The 22,771-nt window shown below is 39.5% G+C and overlaps 1 protein-coding gene across 7 annotated transcripts in view; it reads left to right on the top strand.

Annotated features, from left to right (window-relative positions):
* The window catches only part of ITSN2 (intersectin 2), a 168,944-nt gene that overhangs the window by 119,580 nt on the left and 26,593 nt on the right, over positions 1-22,771 (top strand). For 6 of the 7 annotated variants that reach the window (XM_082642216.1, XM_082642217.1, XM_082642215.1 and 3 more), the window contains 4 exons: positions 3,454-3,499; positions 3,580-3,701; positions 5,423-5,519; positions 5,944-6,135. In XM_082642216.1, the coding sequence (XP_082498342.1) occupies positions 3,454-3,499; positions 3,580-3,701; positions 5,423-5,519; positions 5,944-6,135 (457 nt within the window). Of the gene's footprint in view, positions 1-3,453; positions 3,500-3,579; positions 3,702-5,422; positions 5,520-5,943; positions 6,136-7,850; positions 11,377-22,771 lie in introns of those variants that run through there. The other variant, XM_082642219.1, reaches the window with a different exon arrangement.

Genomic DNA, 22,771 nt, shown 5'->3' with positions numbered 1-22,771 from the left:
GTTTTGCACACTGAATATGATAACACCATTCATTGGTCATTTGGGAAATACTGAATCACTGAATTATGCAAATATTCCCCATATTGCTACATTTCATCATATGATATTAAGAAAATCACATTTGTGGCTTAAAGACTGAAACATAAGACATGACACCATAAAACTCCTTGAAGAGATCATAGGCAAAACATTCTCTGACATTGATCGTACCAATGTTTTCTTAGGTCAGTCTCCCAAGGCAATAAAAATAAAAACAAAAATAAACAAATGGGACCTAAGCAACCTTACAAGCTTTTGCACAGCAAGGGAAACCATAAACAAAATGAAAAGACAACCTACAGAATGGCAGAAAATATTTGCAAACAATTCAACAGAAAAGGGCTTAGTTTCCAATATATACAAGCAGCTCATACAACTCAACAACAACAAAAAACAAACAACTCAATCAAAAAATGGGCAGAAGACTTAAATAGACATTTCTCCAAAGAAGAAATACAGATGGCCAATACACACATGAAAACATGCTCAACATTGCTGATTATTAAAGAAATGCAAATCAAAACTGCAGTGAGGTACCACTTTACACTGGTCAGAATGGCCATCATTAAAAAGTCTAAAGGTAACAAATTCTGAAGAGGGTGTGGAGAAAATGGAACCCTCCTACACTGTTGGTGGGAATGTAGATTGATTCAGCCACTATGGAGAACAGTATGGGGAGGTTCCTCAGAAAACTAAAAATCAAATTACCATATGATTCTGCAATCCCACTCCTGGGCATATATCCAGACAAAACTATAATTCAAAAAGATACATGCAGGGGGAGGGATAAATTGGGAGATTGGGATTGACATATACACACTACTATATATAAAACAGATAACTAATAAGGACCTACTGGGAACAGGGGACTCTACTCAATACTCTGTAATGACCTATATGGGAAAAGAATGTAAAAAAGAATGCATGTATGTATATGTATAGCTGATTCACTTTGCTGTACAGCAGAAACTAACACAACATTGTAAATCAACTATACTCCAATAAAAATTAAAAGAAAAAAGATACGTGCACCCTTGTGTTCATAGCAGCACTGTTCACAATGGGTAAGACATGGCAGCAACCTAAATGTCCATCAACAGATGAATGGATAAAAAAGATGTGGCATATATACATATATACATATATATATGTATGTATGTATGGAATGGAATTCTACTCAGTTATAAAAAAAGAACGGAATAATGCCATTTGCAGCAACATGGATGCAACTAGAGATTATCATACTAAGTGAAGTAAGTCAGAAAGAGAAAGATAAATACCATATGGTATCACTTATATGTGGAATCTAAAATATAACACAAATGAACCTATCTATGAAACAGAAACAGACTCACGGACATAGAGAACAGACTTGTGGCTGCCAAAGGTGAGGGGGTTGCGGGAGGGTTGGAGTTGGGAGGATGGGGTTAGCAGATGTAAGCTACTGTATATAGGAGTGGATACATAACAAGGTCCTACTCTATAGCACAGGGAACTATATTCAATATCCTATGATAGGGACTTCCCTGGTGGCACAGTGGTTAAGAATCCACCTGCCAATGCAAGGGACACGGGTTCGAGCCCTGGTCCGGGAGGATCCCACGTGCCACGGAGCAACTAAGCCCGTGCACCACGACTACTAAGCCTGTGCTCTAGAGCCTGAGAGCCACAACTACTGAAGCCCGCATGCCTAGACAAAGAGTAGGCCCTGCTTGCCGCCACTAGAGAAAGCCTGCGTGCAGCAAGGAAGACCCAATGCAGCCAAATAAATAAATAAAATTAATTAATTAATTTTTTAAAAATCCTATGATAAACCATAATGGAAAAGAATGTTAAAAAAAGAATATATATGTATAACTGAATCACTTTGCTATACAACAGAAATGAACACAACATTGTAAATCAACCATACTTCAATAAAAAGTAAATCACATTTGTTAACATAGAAAAGTCCTTTAAGTACTTTGAAGCTGTCAAGCTCATGGTGGTAGATACCAGTTTTCCCAAATTTTAGTTTTCCCTTGAAAGCTTGAGTTTTACTGTTGGCAAAAATCCTGTCAGCTCTTTAACTTGAAGGGACAGGCTTACTTTATTCATCTTTGAGCAAATGTCTGCCAAATCTCAAGTCTGAATCATTTGTCATTAGTCATTTTTTCAAATAAAAACGCTGTTCCATGAAAAACCTAGTTTCGGACACAATTTAGTCACCTAAGGCTTTTCCATGAGACAACCCTTGTACTTCAGTATGCAGCAGAAATGCTTTGGGCACACTTCATTTAGTCACCCAGACTCTTTAAAAGATGTGTGTCTGAGGATTAGGACTTAGTAAACTTTTTACTGCTTGATCAAGGACATGCTTAAGTGAAACTGGCCTTGTTTTCCTTTGAGCACGTGGCTGTGAAGAGTATTACGACTACTAGTATTATTTGGCACCACTGCTGTGATTTGTGCTAAGACATCAGCAATTTTACCCACCAGTGTAACTGTCAATACAGCAAAAGAGGCAAATAATAATGTCTTAGTACTGTTATGAAAATAGTGTTTATCTTCCAGACCCCTGAAAGGGGCTAGAAGGACTGCCCCCAGGGATCCACAAACCACACATTGAGAACCACAGACTGCTTAGTTTGCCTTCTGGCTCTGCCACTTAGAGGCTAGGTGACCTTGGATAAGTTACTTCACCTTTCTGTGTTTCACTTTCCTTCTCTGTAATATGGGGTTGATAATCATAATTACTTAATAGTGTTATTGCAAAAATTAACTAAGTGAATATATGTAAAATTCTTGCAACACTACCTGTTACATAGTAAGTACTCAAAAAATGTTAGCTGTTGACTACCATCAACTCTGCTTGGGTGCTTTTACTACAGCTGTGTTCACTAAGAGAAAAAGAGATTTAACCGCTTCCGTTGTCCTGCTCATCCTATAAAGTCAAACAGGTCATAGTTGCTGGGGTATGCATTTTTTGTTCTTAGGTCAAGTTCAGGAGGAACATGGCAAAAAATTTAAAATAACATTACCTTGTATGCAGCAGGAGCTAAACTCACATATGCCTTAACATACCCAGAGCACATTTGTTTTATGTGGTAGACATTGATTCTAACCCCATTGATAAATGAAACGTGTTTGTGTTTACGTTTAATATTCAGGAAAGATTCAGAAAATGAGCTATTCCTGTTGAGTCAGTGGATGCCAACATCAGCTACTTGTATATAATGTATTCTGTCAGAACCAGATCTCCCCATAAGTGTTGGATTCTTAATTTATTTGATTAATGTAAGATTAATCATTATTTTGCTCTTACTTGAAAGAAACAAGGACCCTGGGAATAGAAGTCTCTAGTTCCTAATAGCCTTTGTACTTTTACATCTAGATTGTTGGAAAATAATAAAACAGTATATCTTTTCCTTACAGGATTTTGGGAGTGCTAGCAAATCTGGAGCATCAAACAAGAAACCTGGTATGTATAGTAATGAAGCTGGAAAACTACTAAAGTGTTTAATAGTCTTGAATTCAGTTTCCTATTTTTCTTCTTTTCAGAGATTGCTCAAGTAACTTCAGCATATGTGGCTTCTGGTTCTGAACAGCTTAGCCTTGCACCAGGACAGTTAATATTAATTCTAAAGAAAAATACAAGTGGCTGGTGGCAAGGGGAGTTACAGGTAATAACCTTTAAATAACGTTTATTAACTTTATTATAAAAGTAATGCATACTCATTAGAAAAATAAGGTTAATAAAAATTTTAGATCACCTATAATCATACCACTTGGAGGTAGTCATTATTACCATTTTAGTATCTTATGTTTCTCTCTTGTCTTTTGCCTGTTTATTTTTAAACAGTTGATGTTACAAGTAACAATAGGAAGAGTAATTTCCCTAAAGACATAATTGTTTTCCAATAATAGCTGTTTTAATAAACCACAGGACACTTTCTTAAAGGAAAGCTTAGCATCATCTTTGCCTGGGATAACCCCAGGCTTGCGGTATAACTTCCAGGCTGAGTGCTAAGAAAATACTATTCACTGGACAGTCCCCCCTGCCCCCATAGTCTTATGTTTTTGAAACAGCAGTGCAAGGAAAGGAACTGCAGGAGTAAATGAGCCTGGTTTTTTCATAAAATGTTAACAGAGATAGTAATTGCATGTTTTGATACAGAAAGAGGAGTTTTTTCTCACTCCTAAAATTTCCTTACTAGTTAAAACTAAAAAGCATTTTAGGATTAAAAGATGATGACAGGTGTAAGAGCTGGATTTTTACATGAAATTGATATATGATTGTAATATGTAGGATTAACTTAGCATCATTCTTGCAAATCAGGGTCTTACAGTTTCTAAAGAAAAGTAGAGGTTGAAAATTCAGTATCTTCTTGACTAACCCCCTGAAATTTCACCTTCTGATTTACTTTGAAGATTGACCCAACTAAGTGGGAGATGTGGCTTTCCACAAATTTTGTTTATGATCTCCTGATTAATTATTAACAAAGCCCCAAGAGGTATTTACTGTGAGCTATATCATTAAGTGTTGACTTGAACTTATTAGGAGAACATTAGAAAGGTTTTTTTAGTTTATAAATATTATTTATGTGGAATATGCAGAGAAATTTGAGCCTGAAAGATCTCCAAATAGACTTCTGCAAATAGTGTTGAGATGCATATTGAATCTTCCAGTTGTTTAATACTGACGTGGAAGGCCGATGCAGAATTCAGGTGTTCACAAGACACCCTCACTTCTAACACCAGTCATAAGTTTGGAGGTCCCCAAGACCACTCTCGAGTTCAGTAATTCGCCATAAGGGCTCACAGAAGGCTGTTATATTCATGGTTATGGATTATTACAGCAAAAGGATTTAGATTAAAATTAGCCAAGGGAAGAGATGTATGGGGCAGAGTTCAGGAGGATTCCAAACACAGAGCTTCCAGTTGTCCTCTGCCCATGGAGTCATGGACATCATTAAATCTCCTGGCAACAATAGTCATGGAGTATTGCCAAGCAAAGCAGCTCACTTGAGCCTTGGTTTCCAGAGTGTTTACTGGGGCCCCATCACGTAGACACAGTTGACTGCCCACATGGCTGAACTCAGTCTCCAGTCCCTCCAGAGGTTGAGTTCATACTATGACCCAGAGGGCCCACCATAAATCACATCATTAGGCTATCTGGCATGGTTAAGGCCCCCACATAAAGTGAGACACTCTTAACAGTCAAGACCTTCCAGAGGTTTAGAGATTACCTTATTACCTTCCAGAAGCCAAAGGCAAAGACCAGACCTCTCTTTGGGCAAGTTTAAATTCTTTACTACACAGCCAGGGTTTTTCTCATTTTTAGTTTATGTCTCAATAATTGTCTTTAGTCTCATCTTTTATATTCTTTTTGCTAATTTTATAGGCCAGAGGAAAAAAGCGACAGAAGGGATGGTTCCCTGCCAGCCATGTTAAACTTTTGGGTCCAAGTAGTGAAAGAACTACACCTGCCTTTCATCCTGGTATGGAAATGGGTTAACTTGTATTTCATCTTAGAGAAGTTTTGTTAAAACTTAGCCCTTCTTAGATTAGCTGATTCTTTGAAAAATATTTTAGAATTTTTTCTTTCCTTACCTCTGCCTAAAAGTAATATTTCAATGAGAACTTCCTTTCTAAAAAGTTCTGTGTAGAAACAGCCAACTGTTCGGTGATACTTGAACTACCTCACTCCTTGAAATATTTTAATTGCTATACCATCATACTTTAAAGCAAACCAGCTGCTTGGATTTCTAGCTGCATTTGGGAAATTCTTGTTTTTGTAAAACAGGGAATGGGGGAAGGAGGGTGGGAGAAAACAGCTAAAGGGAAATTTTAGCTGAATTTTAACATATGATCCTTGTAGGAATAATTATTTTGTTTGTTACTTTGTTGTTCTTTTTCTGGTAGTGTGTCAGGTGATCGCCATGTATGACTATATAGCAAATAATGAGGATGAGCTAAACTTCTCCAAGGGGCAACTTATTAATGTTTTGAACAAAGATGATCCTGACTGGTGGCAAGGAGAAATCAATGGGGTGGCTGGTCTCTTTCCTTCAAATTATGTTAAGATGACGACAGACACGGATCCAAGTCAGCAGTGTGAGTAATATCAAATTATTTACTTCTTAACTAGTGCATAAGCTTTAATGTGCAACATTGCACTCATTACTGCTCTGAATCAGATCTTAAACTTAGCACTCTTAGCAAATGTTATATTAACGTTTAAAGTAAGAAAATATAACAGGAAACTTTCACAAGTTAAGAAGTTATACTGCTTTTTTTCAAATACTTTTTTCCTAGCTTCAGACCCTACTATTATATTTTATCTGAAAAAAGTTCTAATTCTCTCATGGGTTCTTTGGTATGATAACAGTCTATACTGCAACTTCCCTTTACACCAGCCTTTTTCAGCTTAATAAAGAGTAGCTGGCAATTACCCTATTTACCTATTCAAAATGACCCTTTTAGTGCACAGGTGCTATTAATTTTGCAACCTTCTCATTTATTTCCCACATTTTTACATATCATCCAGGTTAGGAGAAAATTTAAAAGAAAATGATAAAATTTATTTTATAAATAAAGTGCTTGCAAAGCTCATTAGGTGATTTTTTTAGGTAGATAACTCATACTGCAAGAGATATATGAATTAAGATCTATTTCACTACTTTTACAACAAGGGTCCAGATCTCAATGTATGAGATTTGGTATTACATAAAATTATCTCTTGGTAGTTACCTAGCCTTTCTTATATTTGAGAATAAACATAGCATTAATAATTAGAGAATAAACAGTACTTGGAAATATTTTTTACTTTTATAAAATAGATGTCACTTTTCCCCACCCTTTTGATTTTTTTGTCTTCTTAAATAAAATATGTCATGATTTATATTTTTCTCATTCTTGTGAAATTATCTAAAAGCTTTAGCCTTTCATTTTAACTTAGCTTCTAAGAACATATAAATGGTAAAAAGCTGAGATGTGTTTATGATTCAGTGCAAGTATTGTGAATTTACTTTTTACTATATAATTTTAAAATATTAGTGCATTATTTTCACTTTACATTATTTTCACTTTAGAGCTTATAAGATCGTTCGGATTTTGGGAGAAGACTTTTCTTTAGATAAAGCAACTGAATTTCCCAATTTGGAGGTGGAGTCCAGTTTTTTATGGTTTGAATATTCCTAAAAGTATCTCAGGGTTTTAGGAGAGGTAGTAAAGAAAATTATAACAACTTGGATTACCTAAATGAATGACCATTTTTAAACTCTGCTGATGGTTTGGCAGTTTTCAGTGCTTGCCAGTTTATCTGATTAATTAGAAATACCTGAGGTGTCTTTCCTGGACCTGAGAGAGGAAGGTACTTTTCAAACCTACTGGGTCTGGAAGATCTTTGACTAAGTGATCCCTGGAGGCATTCTGGTTTGTCAGTACATTTGGCTTTTATAGTGTCTACAATGTAAAGTGATAGTTTTCCAAAGGTTTTGTTGTTGTTTATCTTGTTTTTCAGTGGCGGAACTTTTTTCCAATTAAGTTGTATATAATAAGGAATACAAAGAACAGATAAAAGCTGTTCTAAAGGAAGAACAGCCAGGAGTGTATGAGTCAGTGAAAACTGGTTAAGTTTTAGACTATCATTTGTGTTTCTGTAGCCCTTATAAATATTACTTGCATCTTATTATGTAGTTAGGGTGTTTTCTAAAGGTTGAGAATTTTAATAGTTCAAATTTGTTGATGTGGCATGTAATCAGTAGAATTTTTTCTCACCCACTTGATTTACTTTATGTTCATTTTATTCCTCATTTTTCTTTTTATAGGACCCAATGTTGTCTTCCAGTGTGAAAGCACCCCAGAGACCCACTATCCAAGTTTGACTCTAGCGTGGAGGCAGGGCAGGCAGCCCTGGTCAAATATCTCCTACACAATTCGTTAACTTCGTTCGAATGTTAGAGCCACTTGTGATTATCTCTTTGTGTTTCTAATTTACAGTTAAAATTTATTTGTAACAAGTTAAAGGATAGTGGGTCTTTGTGTGGCTTTCCCTGCTGTTCACTCTGGCATCCTTTAGCAGTTTTCTTCTTTTTTAATTTGGTAATTGTAGGTCATTAGCATGCATGTTGAGTTTGCCCTTACATGGTGGGAGTTCAAACACACAAAGACCCACTATTTGCACAAACTTTTCTCGCTGGTTTGGAATGGGCTGCCATGCTTTTCTAATGTTATTGCAACATGTATATTCATTACAGAATTCAGAATTGCTTATGTTTTGCTATTATGTTTGATCTAATCCTAATCACAGTGAGCTCTTAATTGGTTCAATATGTGATTTGTCCCTCAGTATGCACTGTTTATTACTTTCTAATATGCCACTATGAGTACCAATATTTAAATTTGTTTAAAGGCCAAGAATTGGAAATATCCTTTTCTCTATTTTCTGTGTATTTTGGGGTGGGAGCAATAACACTTTGAGGGAACTTTTCTTATCTCACAGAAGAGGAAAGTGGCCTGCCCCAGCAATATGTGCAGAGCAGGGTATGTTTTATCTGTTCCGGCTGCCCAAGAATGAGTCCTGTACATGGGAGTTCGCTTGGGATCTCTGTGGTCTGGGCTCATGAAGAAGCTTCATGTGCTGCAGCGGTCTGTTGTTACTTCTTTACTAATGAGCTAAAAATGGATTATTTTTGAGGAATGAAAGGCTCCCTTCATTGACCATGAGATATGAAACCTTCCCTTCCTTAGAGCATTTATATCTGTACATTTTGAAGTCAAAATTCATGTTATCTATTTTAATTAGGTGACTACTTGTCCCAGGTCACAAAGGGACACTGGTTGACACTCTTCTTAATGTATTTAGTAAAGATCATAAGGAATCCTTGAAGAATTTAAATGCCCATGAAGTAGGCAGACAGTCTCTGTCGAGTTGAGAATGAATTCAGTGAAGGAAAGATGTGTGAGAGCTGGCATTCCTCTATGTCCATGAAGCTGCTTTGTGGCTAGAGGGTTGATTTTACCATTCAGAATTCTCTGGCTACTATCTATTCTTCAACCACATTGGCTACTTTGGCATAGGATTTTACTTCTTTTCCTTGAATGGAAAACTTTAAAGATAATAAACATTATTATAAACTAATAAACGTGAGAGTACTTAGCTGAAACAAAAGGGAGTTTTAGTGGTCAGTATTAAACTATATTTGAAAATCAATGAGAAGTTTATGCAATTTAAAATGTTTACAAACTGCAGTGCAATCTACTGTTTATGAATGTCCAAGTATTATCAGGAAAAGTGTACATACAATCACAGAGTCTTATTTCCTCACACAGTTCTTTAAGAAGAGTGAAATATGTTTTTATATATCTGAGTTTTAAGTTACAGGCATATTTGTGCAATATTTGTGTAAATGAGCCTATTCATTATAAATGAATGATTTTAGTCATACATTGCCTAAATCATAACTTTACAACACTTGAGAAAGAATCAACAGTTTAGTTAGAACGTCACAAAGTTCAAATGTCTGTGTTCCAAAATACTTCACATCATTGGGATGTATGGTGATATGTATGTGTGCTCCCTGAGGCAGGGATTTCTAGTTATTAGACCACCTCAACTTTTAGCATTTGGCATCATCATGATACTTTTTTTTTTTTTTTTTTTGCGGTATGCGGGCCTCTCACTGTCGCGGCCTCTCCCATTGCGGAGCACAGGCTCTGGACGCACAGGCCCAGCGGCCATGGCTCATGGGCCCAGCCGCTCCGCGGCATGTGGGATCTTCCCGGACCGGGGCATGAACCCGTGTCCCCTGCATCAGCAGGCGGACTCTCAACCACTGCGCCGCCAGGGAAGCCATATCATGATACTTTTATAAAATATGACATATAGGAAAGCAATAATACCATTTTACAGGTGGCATAACAGATTTGCCTGCAGTCACTAAAGGGTAGAGTGTAAAGACTGAGTCCTTGTGAATTCAGCTGATCTTCTAAATTGTACAGTTTACTTGGTCTTGCCTTTTATTTTCTGAACTTTTTGCTTTTGCAACCATTAGTTGGGTTCAAATTAAGGGCAGTTACTTTAAATCCATTTTAAACCCTGAGGTTAGAAATTAGACCACTTAATCAGTCACATGATTTGGTATAACATTTTCTCCTTATAATTTTGAATTTGGGTTTATTTAATACGCTGATAAATTATTTCAAAAGTATTTTTGTAGCTCAAATTGCTTCACTTTTACACTGATAAATATAGATTATTAAGAATGACATTCAGGTAGAGCTTAGTATCTGTAAATCAGTTTGCAAATAATATATTCATCAGGTACCTATGGACTAAATCACATAATGGCATATTTAAGCTGAGTGTCTAGGAAATAAATTTACTGTATTTACAGAAATACCCCTCTTTGTTTAGGTATTTTGTCATATATTTGAGAAGAAACTAAAAGCAAAGGAAATGGTATGACATATAATAATAACTTGTCCTTCTTAAAAGAGCATGCAGTCCTTTGCAATACCTCGTATTCAGCCACATATTTGTTCTCATTCAGTATAAGAGGCAGCTTTCCATTTACTTAGAAAGCAACATTGGAAGGAGTTTATCAGGAAAATAAAATTTTAGAATGAACAAATCTGAACCCTGTAGGAGGTAAAGAATGAAAATTTACTTAAAAATTGCAATATGTGCTAATCATTTTTAAAATTTACTTAAAAATTGCAATATGTGCTAATCATTTTAATCACATATATGATTAAACCTGATGGGTTTTTCAGCAATGAAAAAATCAGTTCTAAGACCAAAGCTGATTTTTTTAGAAAACTTGAAAATCTAAATCAACCCTACCTGTTGTATAGTTTCCTCTAAAACTTTATCCTAAGGAATCATTCTAAAATAATACAACTATTAAAACAAGGTAACTGCTATTTTAGTGTTTTAAACTATAATATGAATACTGATAGTTTAAAATAAAGGAACTGGGGGAAGGAAAAGTAGAGAAAGAAATGCCAATTTCAGTCTAAAGCTTTCTTTGCCCAGTCTCCTTAGGATGAATCTTACCAGGTTATGAGTTCTTGTAAATAGAATCTGTAATGGAAATACTGAGAGACTGTTGCCTGAAGTGGCACCATTGGGTGCTGCCGTGATGCTACTGTAATGTAATAAATTATTAAATTGTTGCAAAGCGCTGTTTTTTTGCCTTAAATTTTTATTTCGTGCGTCTTGAAAACTATAGTATTAAAGGTCTTGAGATTGTGCAAATGCTGGAGACGCTTGGCATGAGGTCATCCGTTTTTATTTTTACAAAATTGTAATATAACTATGCAAGTGTGTTTATTAAAAGGACACAAACTACATGACTTGTATTGTGTATTTCTTTTGAAGCATCCTTTAAACTAATTGTTTATATGTAGTCCTGGTTGAATTTCTTTGGAATGTCTCTTTTTCCTTAACATAGTCTCTGGGTCCAGACCAGCAATTTGTTTTATAGTAGGGGGACAAAAGAACATTTTAAGTGGTAAAGATTGAGATTTTGATCCAAGATAAGCATATGTATCTCAAAAGCAAAAGAAATTTTGATTTGAAAGTAAAAGAAAATATAATCTAGGATAATAATAGACTACTATGTTATTTATAATTTTTATTCCAACTTTTTCTCCAAAAAGATTGGAAGGAATTTACAATACTCACTGCAAATGTAGACTAAGATATTTTTAGTACAAAATAAGAGTCAGTATGCAGTGAAAGAAACTGAAGTGGTTGCTTGGGGGGTACCAGAGTTAAGCAGAGTTTTACAGTTAAATAATCAAGTTGGTGGTTTCACCTTGAGTGAAAAAAAACATTGATCAAAATCCAGCCCATCCATCAATGTCTGACATCAACAATCTCTTTCCAAAATCTTTCCTCATCTCTGGAAAGTCATTCAATTAACATATGTTGAGTATTTGCATAAGCAAATGCAGAGTACTAGGTGCTGAGAATATGCAAATGAGTGCCAGGTGATCCTGGCCTCAGGTAGTGCCTAACTCTGTGAGGGGATCAGGCACGTACGCAGATAAGTATAAAACAGCCTGCTAAGCACACTGATATTAGATATTACTGGGCACCAAGAGAGTACAGAGGAGGAATACCTAACTCAACCATAGATTGGTGAATTAGAGAGGACTTCCTGGAGGAGGCAACTACCAGAGTCATAAGATCAGTAGGAGTAAGCCAGATTGGAGGGTGGGATGGTGGAGAGTGTGATGGAGACAAGCAGCAGCCGGGCGGAGGAGGAGAGGTGCGTTTATAAGGAGTTCATTATTGCTGGAGTGGAAGTGGAAAGCCAGCAACACTGAATGCTGACGCTTGAGAGCAGACCGAGGGCTAAACCAGAGATTCCTAGCTTGGCTGCTCACTGGAATCACCTGGGGACCTTTAACAAGCTATTGATGCCTGAGTCCCGATTTAAATGCCCTGTGGTGGGGCCTGGGCGTGGGGATTTTTAAGAACTCCTCAGGTGATTCTGATATGAAGCCAAGGTGGAGAAAAAGTCATGAAACTGAGTCAAGACTTGTTTCTGAGGGAACCTTGGCAGGAGTTGGGGATTGATGGGATGCATGGTCAGGTGGAAGGTCAGTTTGACTCCCAGGTTTGTATCTTGGTGACAGGGCGGAATCATGGTGCCACCAGCTACATTAAAGAATCGGAGTTGGGGGAAGATTAGTTTTGACTGCAGAGTACCTGTGGAACATCCAGATAGAATTGTCCAGCAGGTAGTGAGATAATTAAGATATACAGCATCAGATATACATCAGCTGGTGGCATGAATGCCTATTGATAGTTTTTGAGCCACTGAAAGTAAATGAGATGACTCGGGGGAAAAATCAGACCTTTGAGGGTATCAGCAGTTAAGGGTTGGGTAGTGAAAGGAACCCATGAAGAGGAAACAAAGGTTCTGGGGAAATAAAGAGATTGTTGTGCTAATATCGCTACCATTTTTATAAAGTAACGAAGTTCTAGCTATATAACCGTTGCTCATACCAGTAAAAAGAAAAGAGGAAAAGTGCTCTTTTTTTAAAGATTTATTTATTTATTTGTTTGTTTATTTCATTTATTTTTGGCTGTGTCAGGTCTTAGCTGCGGCATGCGGAATATTCGTTGAGGCAGGCGGGACCTTTCGTTGTGGCGTGCAGGCTTCTCTCTAGTTGTGGGGTGCAGGTTTTTCCTCTCTAGTTGTGGCATGCAGGCTCCAGGACGCGTGGGCTCCAGAGCACAATGGCTCTGTAGTTTGCGGTACACAGGCTCTCTAGTTGAGGTGCACAAGCTCAGTAGTTGTGGCACGTGGGCTTAGGTGCCCCGTGGCATGTGAGATCTTAGTTCCCTGACCAGGGGTCGAACCCTCATCCCCTGCATTGTAAGGCGGATTCTTTACCACTGGACCACCAAGGAAGTCCCAGTGCTCTTTATTGAGTACTTATTAGTCTAGGCACCTTTCTAAGGCCCTCAAATGTATTACCTCATAACTATTTTCTTTTTACAGGCATGGAAATGAAAACACAGAGAAGTTAAATAACTTGTTCAAGGTTACATAGATTGTCAGTGGTAGAGCTGGGTTCAAACCCAAGTGGTCCGACTCCAGAGTCCATGCTCTTAACCTCTACACTAGGGTGCTAATATTGCCACCATTTTCATAATAAGGAAGTTCCTGCAGTATAACCACCACTTGAACCGATGAAAAGGCAAGAAGAAAAATCAGAAGAGATGAGGAGGCAAGGACTGAATTTAACAAGCAAGGATAAGAGTCTCTAAGAATAACATCTAGAAGGCTAAAGCTGGACATAATCACTTTTTTGGTAACAGCTTTATTGAGATATAATTTACATTCCATACAGTTCCCCCAACTATACCAATTCAGTGGTATATTCACAGAGTTATGCAACCATTACCACAGTCAATTATAGGACATTTTCATCACCTCAAAAGGAAACCCAGGGGGCTTCCCTGGTGACGCAGTGGTTGGGAGTCCGCCTGCAGGTGCAGGGGTCGCGGGTTCGTGCCCCGGTCCGGGAGGATCCCACGTGCTACGTAGCGGCTGGGCCTGTGAGCCGTGGTCGCTGGGCGTGCGCGTCCGGAGCCTGTGCTCCACAGCGGAAGAGGCCACAGCAGTGAGAGGCCTGTGTATCGCAAAAAAAAAAAAAAAAGGAAACCCAGAACCCATTAGTTATCACCCTCGCATCTTCCTGTGTACCCTGCCTGCCCTGCAGCCACAGCTAAGCTGTGTTCTGGCTCCATATATTTGCCTACTCTGGACATATATAAGTGGAACCGTAAAATGTGTGGGATTTTTGTGATTGGCTTATTTCACTTAGCATAATCTTTTCAAGGTACATAATGCTATAGCACATATCGGTATTGCATTGCTTTTTATGGCCAAATAATATTCCATTGTTTAGATATACCACATTTTATTTATCCATATGTTAATTGATGGACATTTGGGTTTTTACTTTTTGGCTATTATGAATAATGCTGCTATGTACATTTGGGTACAAGTTTTTGCATGGACATATATCATCATCTTTCTTGGGTATATACCTAGGAGTGAAATTGCTGGGTCAAATGGTTTGACTTTTGGGGGAACTGCCAGACTGTTTTCCAAAGTGGCTGTACCATTTTATATTCCCACCAGCAGTGTACAAGGGTTTCTGTTTCTCCACATTTTCACTAATGCTTGTTATTATTTGGCATTTTATTAAAGCCTTCCTTGTAGGTATGAAGTGACATCTCATGGTTTTGAATTGCACCTCCTCCATGACTAATGATGTTGAAAAGCCGTTGGCCATGTGTATGTCTTTTTTGGAGAAATGTGTGTTCAGATCCTTTGCCCATTATTTATTTATTTATCTATCTATTTATTTTTGGCTGCATTGGGTCTTCGTTGCTGTGCACGGGCTTTCTCTAGTGGCAGCGAGCGGGGGCTACTCGTTGTAGTGTGCAGGCTTCTCATTGTGGTGGCTTCTCTTGCAGAGAACAGGCTCTAGGCATGCGGGCTTTAGTAGCTGTGGCTCGCGGGCTCTAGAGCACAGGCTCAGTAGTTGTGGCGCATGGGCTTAGTTGCTCCACGGCATGTGGGATCTTCCTGGACCAGGGCTCGAACCCATGTCCCCTGCATTGGCAGGTGGATTCTTAACCACTGCACCACCAGGGAAGTCCCCTTTGCCCATTTTTTTTTTTTTTTTTTTTTGCGGTACGCGGGCCTCTCACTGTTGTGGCCTCTCCCGTTGCGGAGCACAGGCTCCAGACGCGCAGGCTCAGTGGCCATGGCTCACGGGCCTAGCCGCTCCACGGCATGTGGGATCTTCCTGGACCGGGGCACGAACCCATGTCCCCTGCATCGGCAGGCGGACTCTCAACCACTGAGCCACCAAGGAAGCCCCCATTTTTAAATTGAGTAAAGTATCTTCATAATCACTTTTAAAACTTTATTTTAAATGAGAACAACAAATTATGAAAGATGTGCTTAAGAGAAATGTCTTAATGCTGTTGTCAAAGGCAGAATCAGTGATAAAATCAAAGAGTGACAAAATGAGTGTAATGGGAAGTGTAGTGGGAGGGCTGCTTTGGATCATGACTCTGTGAGCTCACCCCTAGGAGCCTTAGCCTCATCTGTATAATGAAGATAGTAATACCTGTATTACAGATGAGACTTAAGGGATTTACGAAACACCAGTTCAGTGTCTAACACATAGATACTAGAAATTACAGTGAACATTTACCAAGCATTTGCTGTGTCCTAAGTGATGGACTAAACATTTTGGGTGTGTGTCTGGGTTAGTAAGTGATGGAGTTAAAACTTGAGTCAGCATCTGACTCCAAAGCTGGTGCTCTTAGCCACCTCTCACTAACTTGGAGTTGCTGTTACTTCAGATCACAGAATTAGAACAATCATCATTAAATTCCAAGATATAGGTGAGAAGAGAGTAAAGAGAATTACCTAATTCATTCTTTAAATGAATTCAGGCTGGTCAAGTTACATTTCAAGGTACTGGGAGGACCTGCTACTGGGATCCCTGTGTCACCAGTGGTCATCTGTTAACCACCACGAAATCAGAGTCAGGCAGTGCCATAGAATTAGTGTGTACTAGACTCAGCAGTTTGGGCACAGTATTATGTAGTCATAAACAAGTTGGAAAATATGGGTTGTATAATCATACCATTGGGTAAAGTAGAGGTGTAGCAGTCTGCTTAGTAATACCAAGAAAAAAACATATGTGCATATGAAACCCCTGTTGCCCCTGGTCAGTACTGTGGTAATGGGCGTACTGATACAGAGTACTGAAGGGTACAGTCTATTTGAAATTAGCTGTTAGATACAAGCTGTTAACTGCATATGCAACCAAGTAGAAGGGTATGTAAAGGGACCAATTATGTTACGTAGACACAAAAAAGAGTTAAAGGCGAATAAGGGCCCTGTTGGTTTTCAGTACTTTGAGCTCTTTGGCATTCCAAGTATTTATACTAAAACATTTTTTCCTCTAGAATTCAGTTCAACAAGCATAAGACCAGGTTAGGTTTGTACACGCTGCTGTCAGAGTTTCACCTCAAATAAGATTGCAGTGTAAGCATCATTTAAAGTGGCCTGGCATTTCAAAGTGTAAGACTTGAATCAAGAGACCTAGATTTAGGTATATAGTAGCTCTAAATTATACAGTAAGTTACTTAACCACCAAAGCCTCAGATTCTCCATGTGTTTATACAGTAGGAGTCAAAGTTATATTTGTTAATCAGAGAATTGATCAGAGGTTGTAAATTGTGACACACATGTTGGTTATTAGTATTGTTAAAACGAAGTTCTGTGCTGGGTGAACATGAAGAAACTATTGTTTCATGACATCTCTTCATAATATTCTATATTCTGAATAGCACATTAATAGTTGAGTCAGTGATACAGGGTCAAGTCTGGCAGACTAGAAGGTGATGCAAGAATCAGCTTGAACTAATTGCTTTCTGAGGCCAAAATCTGCACTTTTGTCTACTGTTGGGGGGGGTCTTTGCTGTCTTTAGGTTTATAACATTTTACCATAGATTCAAAAATAAAAATAAAAAATTGGGTTTTTTTGATAAATGCAAATCCACTTGCATTTATCAACAGAGCTGCTTTTGTAAGTTCTAGAATGTGTCTGTTTTCTGATAGTCAAATATTTTGCTTTCTGATGGTCTGCAGCATTAGAATCACACAAACAGCCCAATTTTATAACACAGATAGCCCTTTTTGTGCTTAAACAAGCAACCTAACACCTGATGACATAGAACTTGACAGGCATCAAAAAAGACACAAAAACTTGTTCAAGAATTATTTAAATTTCCAAAAACGAAACCACAAATATATATGGCTTCATGGTGCTACCTGGTACACAGTTTGCACTCAATAAATATTTGCCAAGCGGATAAAAGGCTATTCTCTTACAAAATAAGATACCCAGTAATTTCCAGTGCCCTGATAAAAACTTGAGTATTAAAGGCAGCCTTCAGAAAATGCGTGCAGTTGAGTCGTCTGGATTTACTGTTAAAATCTCATCTTTTCACTGAGCTTAAACACAGTGAGACTGAAAGCCATTATGTGATACTCTGGCTCTTAATTTTGGGCACACAGAGAATAGCATTGTTCAGAGGCGTTGGTCTCCTCAGAATGGGCAAGGACTGTTCTGGGACTTTATGACATAATCTGAACAAGCCCTCTTTGTATCAGTCATCACAACTTGCCTTTTGTCCTTCACTTTTTGGAATCTTCGCAGATCTTTCTCCTCCTTTCTAAGCTATCTTGTTTGCTTGCTTGCACTGTAATTTAGAACGGTGGTTCCCAGCTGTAGTGGGACACAGTTTTCATAACCCTTATTCATTATTCATGTTTTGCCTCTCAGTCTCCACATCCTAAATACAAGTGTCGGGGGTCTTGTGGCCCAGCCTACCGCTAATGATTCCTCTGGGAACTTTGACCTGGTAGTAGCCCTGATCTCTCATTTTCCCTGCTTTTCCGTCCTTCCTGTCCACCAGAAGGAACTTCCCAGGAAGTTTTCATCCTTCTCTCTGACTGCCTGTAGTTAATATCAGTGTACTATCTCAGAGCGTGTCTTCGTATCACATTCTGTAAATACTTGTTGAAAACCTATTATGTGTCAGGCATAGCAGATTATAAAATGGACAAAAATTCCTGCCCTCTGAGAGCTGACATTTGAGTAGGGTAAGACAGAAAACAAACAAAACAAAGAAGTATGTCGTATCTTAGAAAAATAAAGCAGGTTAGGGAAAGGGAGTGCTGGGTGGGGAGAGGTGGATCCAGAGGGATTTCAGTTTTAAACAGGTTACTCAGATAAAGCTTCTCTGAAATGGTGACATGTGAGCAAAGACTTGCAAGATGTGCTGGCTATCTGGAGGAAGCCATGTGGATACCTGGAAGATCATTCTAGGCAGAGGGAACAGCACATGCAAGGAGCATGCCCGTAACGCTTGAGGAACAGCACAGAGGCCGGTGTGGCTGGAACGAGGGAGGAGGAAGAGGACAAGGAAATGAGGACAGAGAGGTGTCTGCGGAGACGGGGGAGGCCATCTAGGTTCTTGTGGGCTGATTGTGAGAAATTTGGCTTTTGCTCAGAGTGAGAAGGACCCATTGAAGGGTTTTGATCAAAGGAGTGACAGGATGTGCTATGTTTTAATAGGATAGCTCTGACTTGCTAGATTAAACTGGAGGTTGGGGGGCAGGGGTCAGAGCAAAGAGACCTGTTAGGAGGTTGGTTCAGCAATCCAGGCAAAAGATGGCAGTGGCTTGGATCAGAATGACAGTGGTGGATGAGGTAAGAAGTGGTCAGATAATGGACCACTATTATCTATTGTGAAGATAGAGCCACAGGTGGGTTGAATGTGAGGTGTAAGAAGAAGGAAAGTGTCAATCCACCTGTTGTGTTAGCTTCAGGTGTACAGTAAAGTGAATCAGTTATACATATACACATATCCACTCTTTTTTAGATTCTTTTCCCATATAGGTCATTACAGAGTATTGAGTAGAGTTCCCTGTGCTATACAGCAGGTTCTTATTGTTATCTATTTTATATGTAGTAGCGTGTATATGTCAATCCCAGTCTCCCAATTTACCAGGGAGGTAATTCTATCAGTTTTTTATTTCACACTTTGAGGCTCTCCCATTAGTTGCAAATAAGAGTTATTATATTTCCATGAGTTTTTGTGATGTCATCTTATACAGATCCTTGGAAGCCTCGTTTGTCTGTTGCTAATGAATCCTCCCCCACTGCTCTTTTATATTTTGCATTTGTATAGTTTTTTGCAGCCCTTTACTTTTTTTCTTTTAGGTCATTCATTCATTCATTCATTTATGTTGGGCCTTGTCATTCCATCCTCCATGTCTTTTAGCTTTCATTTTATGTTTTCCATCTTTTTGTCTCTCTGGGCTACGTCCTAAGTAATTTCTTCAGCTCTGTTTTCAGATTTACTAATTGTTTCCTCCATTGTGCTTGATCTGCTGCCTCATCTATTAATTTATTATTTCCTTGATAATATTTACCTTTTTATTTGTTTCTGTTTCAGATCTTCCTGTTGGGTTTTTTAGACTCTAATTAGGGTTTCAAATCCTTCATATATGTCTCGAGTTATTTTAAACATATATATTTTACATCTCCTTTTGCTCTAATCCTCAGTTTTTTTATGAATGGTGGATTGTTCCTTGTTTTTTGTCATTTTTTACCTTGAACTCATCTTTAGCGAGACTTAGTTTTTCTCTGTAAATCCTGTGGAACCAAGGTCGTGAGAGTGACCCTCCAGACCAGTTGTACATTTTCTTTGGCCAAGCACCCTGAAGTTCTCACCAGCCAGGGACCAATTTTTGTGTTAATTCATCAGTTGAGGAATTCTTGAACTCCAAATTTATGTGAGATGCAGCCCCAGCACTTCTGTTCGTTACCCAGCAGGGACTAAATGCTTTCTTGTCACCTCACCATTCTGGCAGGAGGACTCTTTCCCTAGTCCACCCTGTAGTCTTCAGTCTCCTCTCATTAGCCAAACCCAGGCAGAAGTCAGCTAAGCAAAGAGCTTACAAACGTAGCCTTAGAGGTTGGCCTCCTTGCCGTGTGGAACAGAGCAGGGGAAAGATGAGCCATGGGTCTGGGGACAACACAACAGTCTTCCGCTCGACAAGTATCTCCTGACCTCGGTGGTCAAAACATTGCTAAGTGTGATATTATAGACTGTGTTAGACACAGTCCCTCACCGCCACTGGGAGAGAAGGACATAGTGACGATATACAGGAGAACTACAATACACGTTACATTGTGGGAAGTATTTAAAATATAGATGCAAGCCAGTACCATGAAAACACGAAGGAGAGGCAGTCTGGGGACGGGGATGGAAAAGGTTTCCCCAGAGTAGGATCATGTGAGCTGCACCCTGAAGGGGTAGTGAGATGGCTTCTGTGCAGAGAAGGGCCGTGGACGGAGGCAACAACAGGAGTGGAAACAGCCAGGCCGTGGACCGTTGGTACAGCACATCCTGAGGACTGAGCCCAGGCCAGGGTGGATAGAAGGTGGGCTGCATGGTCAGAGGCAGGCTGCTGCTGGATTACGGAGACTCCGGAGCCCTGTGCTCCCCCCGAGCTAGGACTTCATTCTGCAAAAAACAGGAGTCATTGGACATTCTGTCAGGGAAAGAACATGATAAAAAATGTAGAGGCTGGCTTGAGCTGTTCAATATAAATATAATGTAAATCACAAATACAAGCCCATATGTAATTTAAAATTTTCCAGCAGCTACATTTTAAAAAGTAAAAAGAAAGAGATGGAATTAATTTTAATAATTATTTTACTTAACCCAGCATTATCCAAAATATTATCATTTCACTGTGTAATTGGTATAATAATTTTTGTACTGATGCATTATTTTACATTCTAGGGTGTTTCTACTGGGTCTTTGAAATCCGGTGTATATTTTACACTTACAGCTCTTCTCTGTTTGGACTGGCCGTGGTTCAGGTGCTCAGTAGTCACATGTTGCTAATGGCTACTGTATCGGACAGTGCAGGTGTAGAGGATGGCAGAGGGGTGTATTCTATCCACAAACCCTAATTTCTCAGTTCTCAAAAGATTCACTCTCCCCTCAAAACAGAGGGTTCTATGGTCAAATAAGTGTTGGGAACTCTGGGTTCACTCAAATTAAATGTTTCTTTAGAGCAGGGTTTCTCAGAGCATAGTACGCGGATGCGCCTTGTGACCCTAGCAGAGAAATGCAAAGCCAGATTCGTTTGACCTTGCAGGTCAGGAATGCCAGGAACACATTTTAGTATTTGCTGGATTGGGGGAACCAGAGAGCCTGGAGGCAGGCAGAGGCAGAAATGCAGAAGGAAACACCAGGAAGAGGAGAGTGACAGAGGCTGAGGGAGAGACTCGAGTGTTGGAAGCAGCAGCTCATCACAGGTGTCAGGGCTCTGGGCAGGTGCAGGAGGACACCAGCTCCCAAGGGGGTCTCTGCATTGGGCGATGCTCAAGGTCATCATTACCTTCACAAGAGCAGTGTCAGTGGAGTGGTGGGAGAGAAACCAGAGTACCTTAAGTTGGAGAAGTGACAGAGAGAGCTGGGGGCGGGGGGCATGCGTGTCAGGCCCCTCTACTGTCAGACATTTGACAGTGAGGCTAGAGACAGGTGTTTGTGGAGGGAGCAGGGTTGCGGGAAGGGTGCTTGTTTGTTTTCAATATTGTGGTAGGAGGGACACATAACCATGTTCATAGACTAGAGGGACCAGTGAAGACTGAAGATGGAGGTGTGAGGGGCAGGGAAGGGTCCTGCAGGAGGGGGCGCATTAGGGACGCTGGCTTTAGAAGAAGTAGGGGTCCCTCACCCCCCGCCACGGGAAGGAAGTACAGGGATGAGTGAGCAGGAAGGTGGGGCTGGAAGTAGGAGGGGCATCAATCATGCCTTGATTTTTTTCCCCCTGATGTCAGAGGTGAGAGCATCTGAAAGTGGGGGTAGGGGTCAGGTTGGAAACTTGGAGAATAAAAACTTAAGAACCATTGTCATGAAATGCAGAGGTGTCAGCTAGGGTTGGAGTACAAGGATTGTCCCACATTCATCCCGATGAAGCTAATGTCATGTACGTCCCAGCCTTAGAAACGATCAACTACCTGAGACTTTTCCTGTTATCCCAAGATACTCAATAGATAGGCCAATGCTTGTGGGTTTTAACATCAATCGTCGATTCCCAAAGTGTGATATCCTGGTGGTGCACAGCACAATGGCCCACAAAATAGTGCCCAGGAGGACTCGAATTATTTTAATGGTTATATGTTTATGGTAGTGACTATTAGAAGAAACATAACCATCACATGAAACCCATGATTTCCTAGACATTTAGCTCAAATATGAACAAAAATATTACACAAATAATAGTAGAGATAATACGTGGATGTGGCAGAATGTGAAGAACCGAGATCTGTAAACCCGCTAGCAAAGAGGCGGGGCGACCCTAGAGACTGTTGCGATGGCTCCACCAGCGTCAGCTGGATGGCGACGTGATCAGCAACCTTCCCCGTCATCAGGCGTCCCCTTGGCATCCAGCCTCCTGGCTGCACACAGCCGGGTCAGGCAGGGGCCTGTGTTAGCCTTGCTCATCCCTAGCTCTCGCTCATTCCTGCAGGTCTCCTTGGCAGAACAGGATGGAACACAGTCCCCAGAAAAGCTGGATAAGTCTGAACATGAGTGGCACTGCGATTT

This window comes from Mesoplodon mirus, assembly GCF_964341445.2.
Source record: "Mesoplodon mirus genome assembly, chromosome: 14".
NCBI lineage: Eukaryota > Metazoa > Chordata > Mammalia > Artiodactyla > Ziphiidae > Mesoplodon > Mesoplodon mirus.
This window is presented reverse-complemented; position numbering and strand designations above follow the sequence as displayed.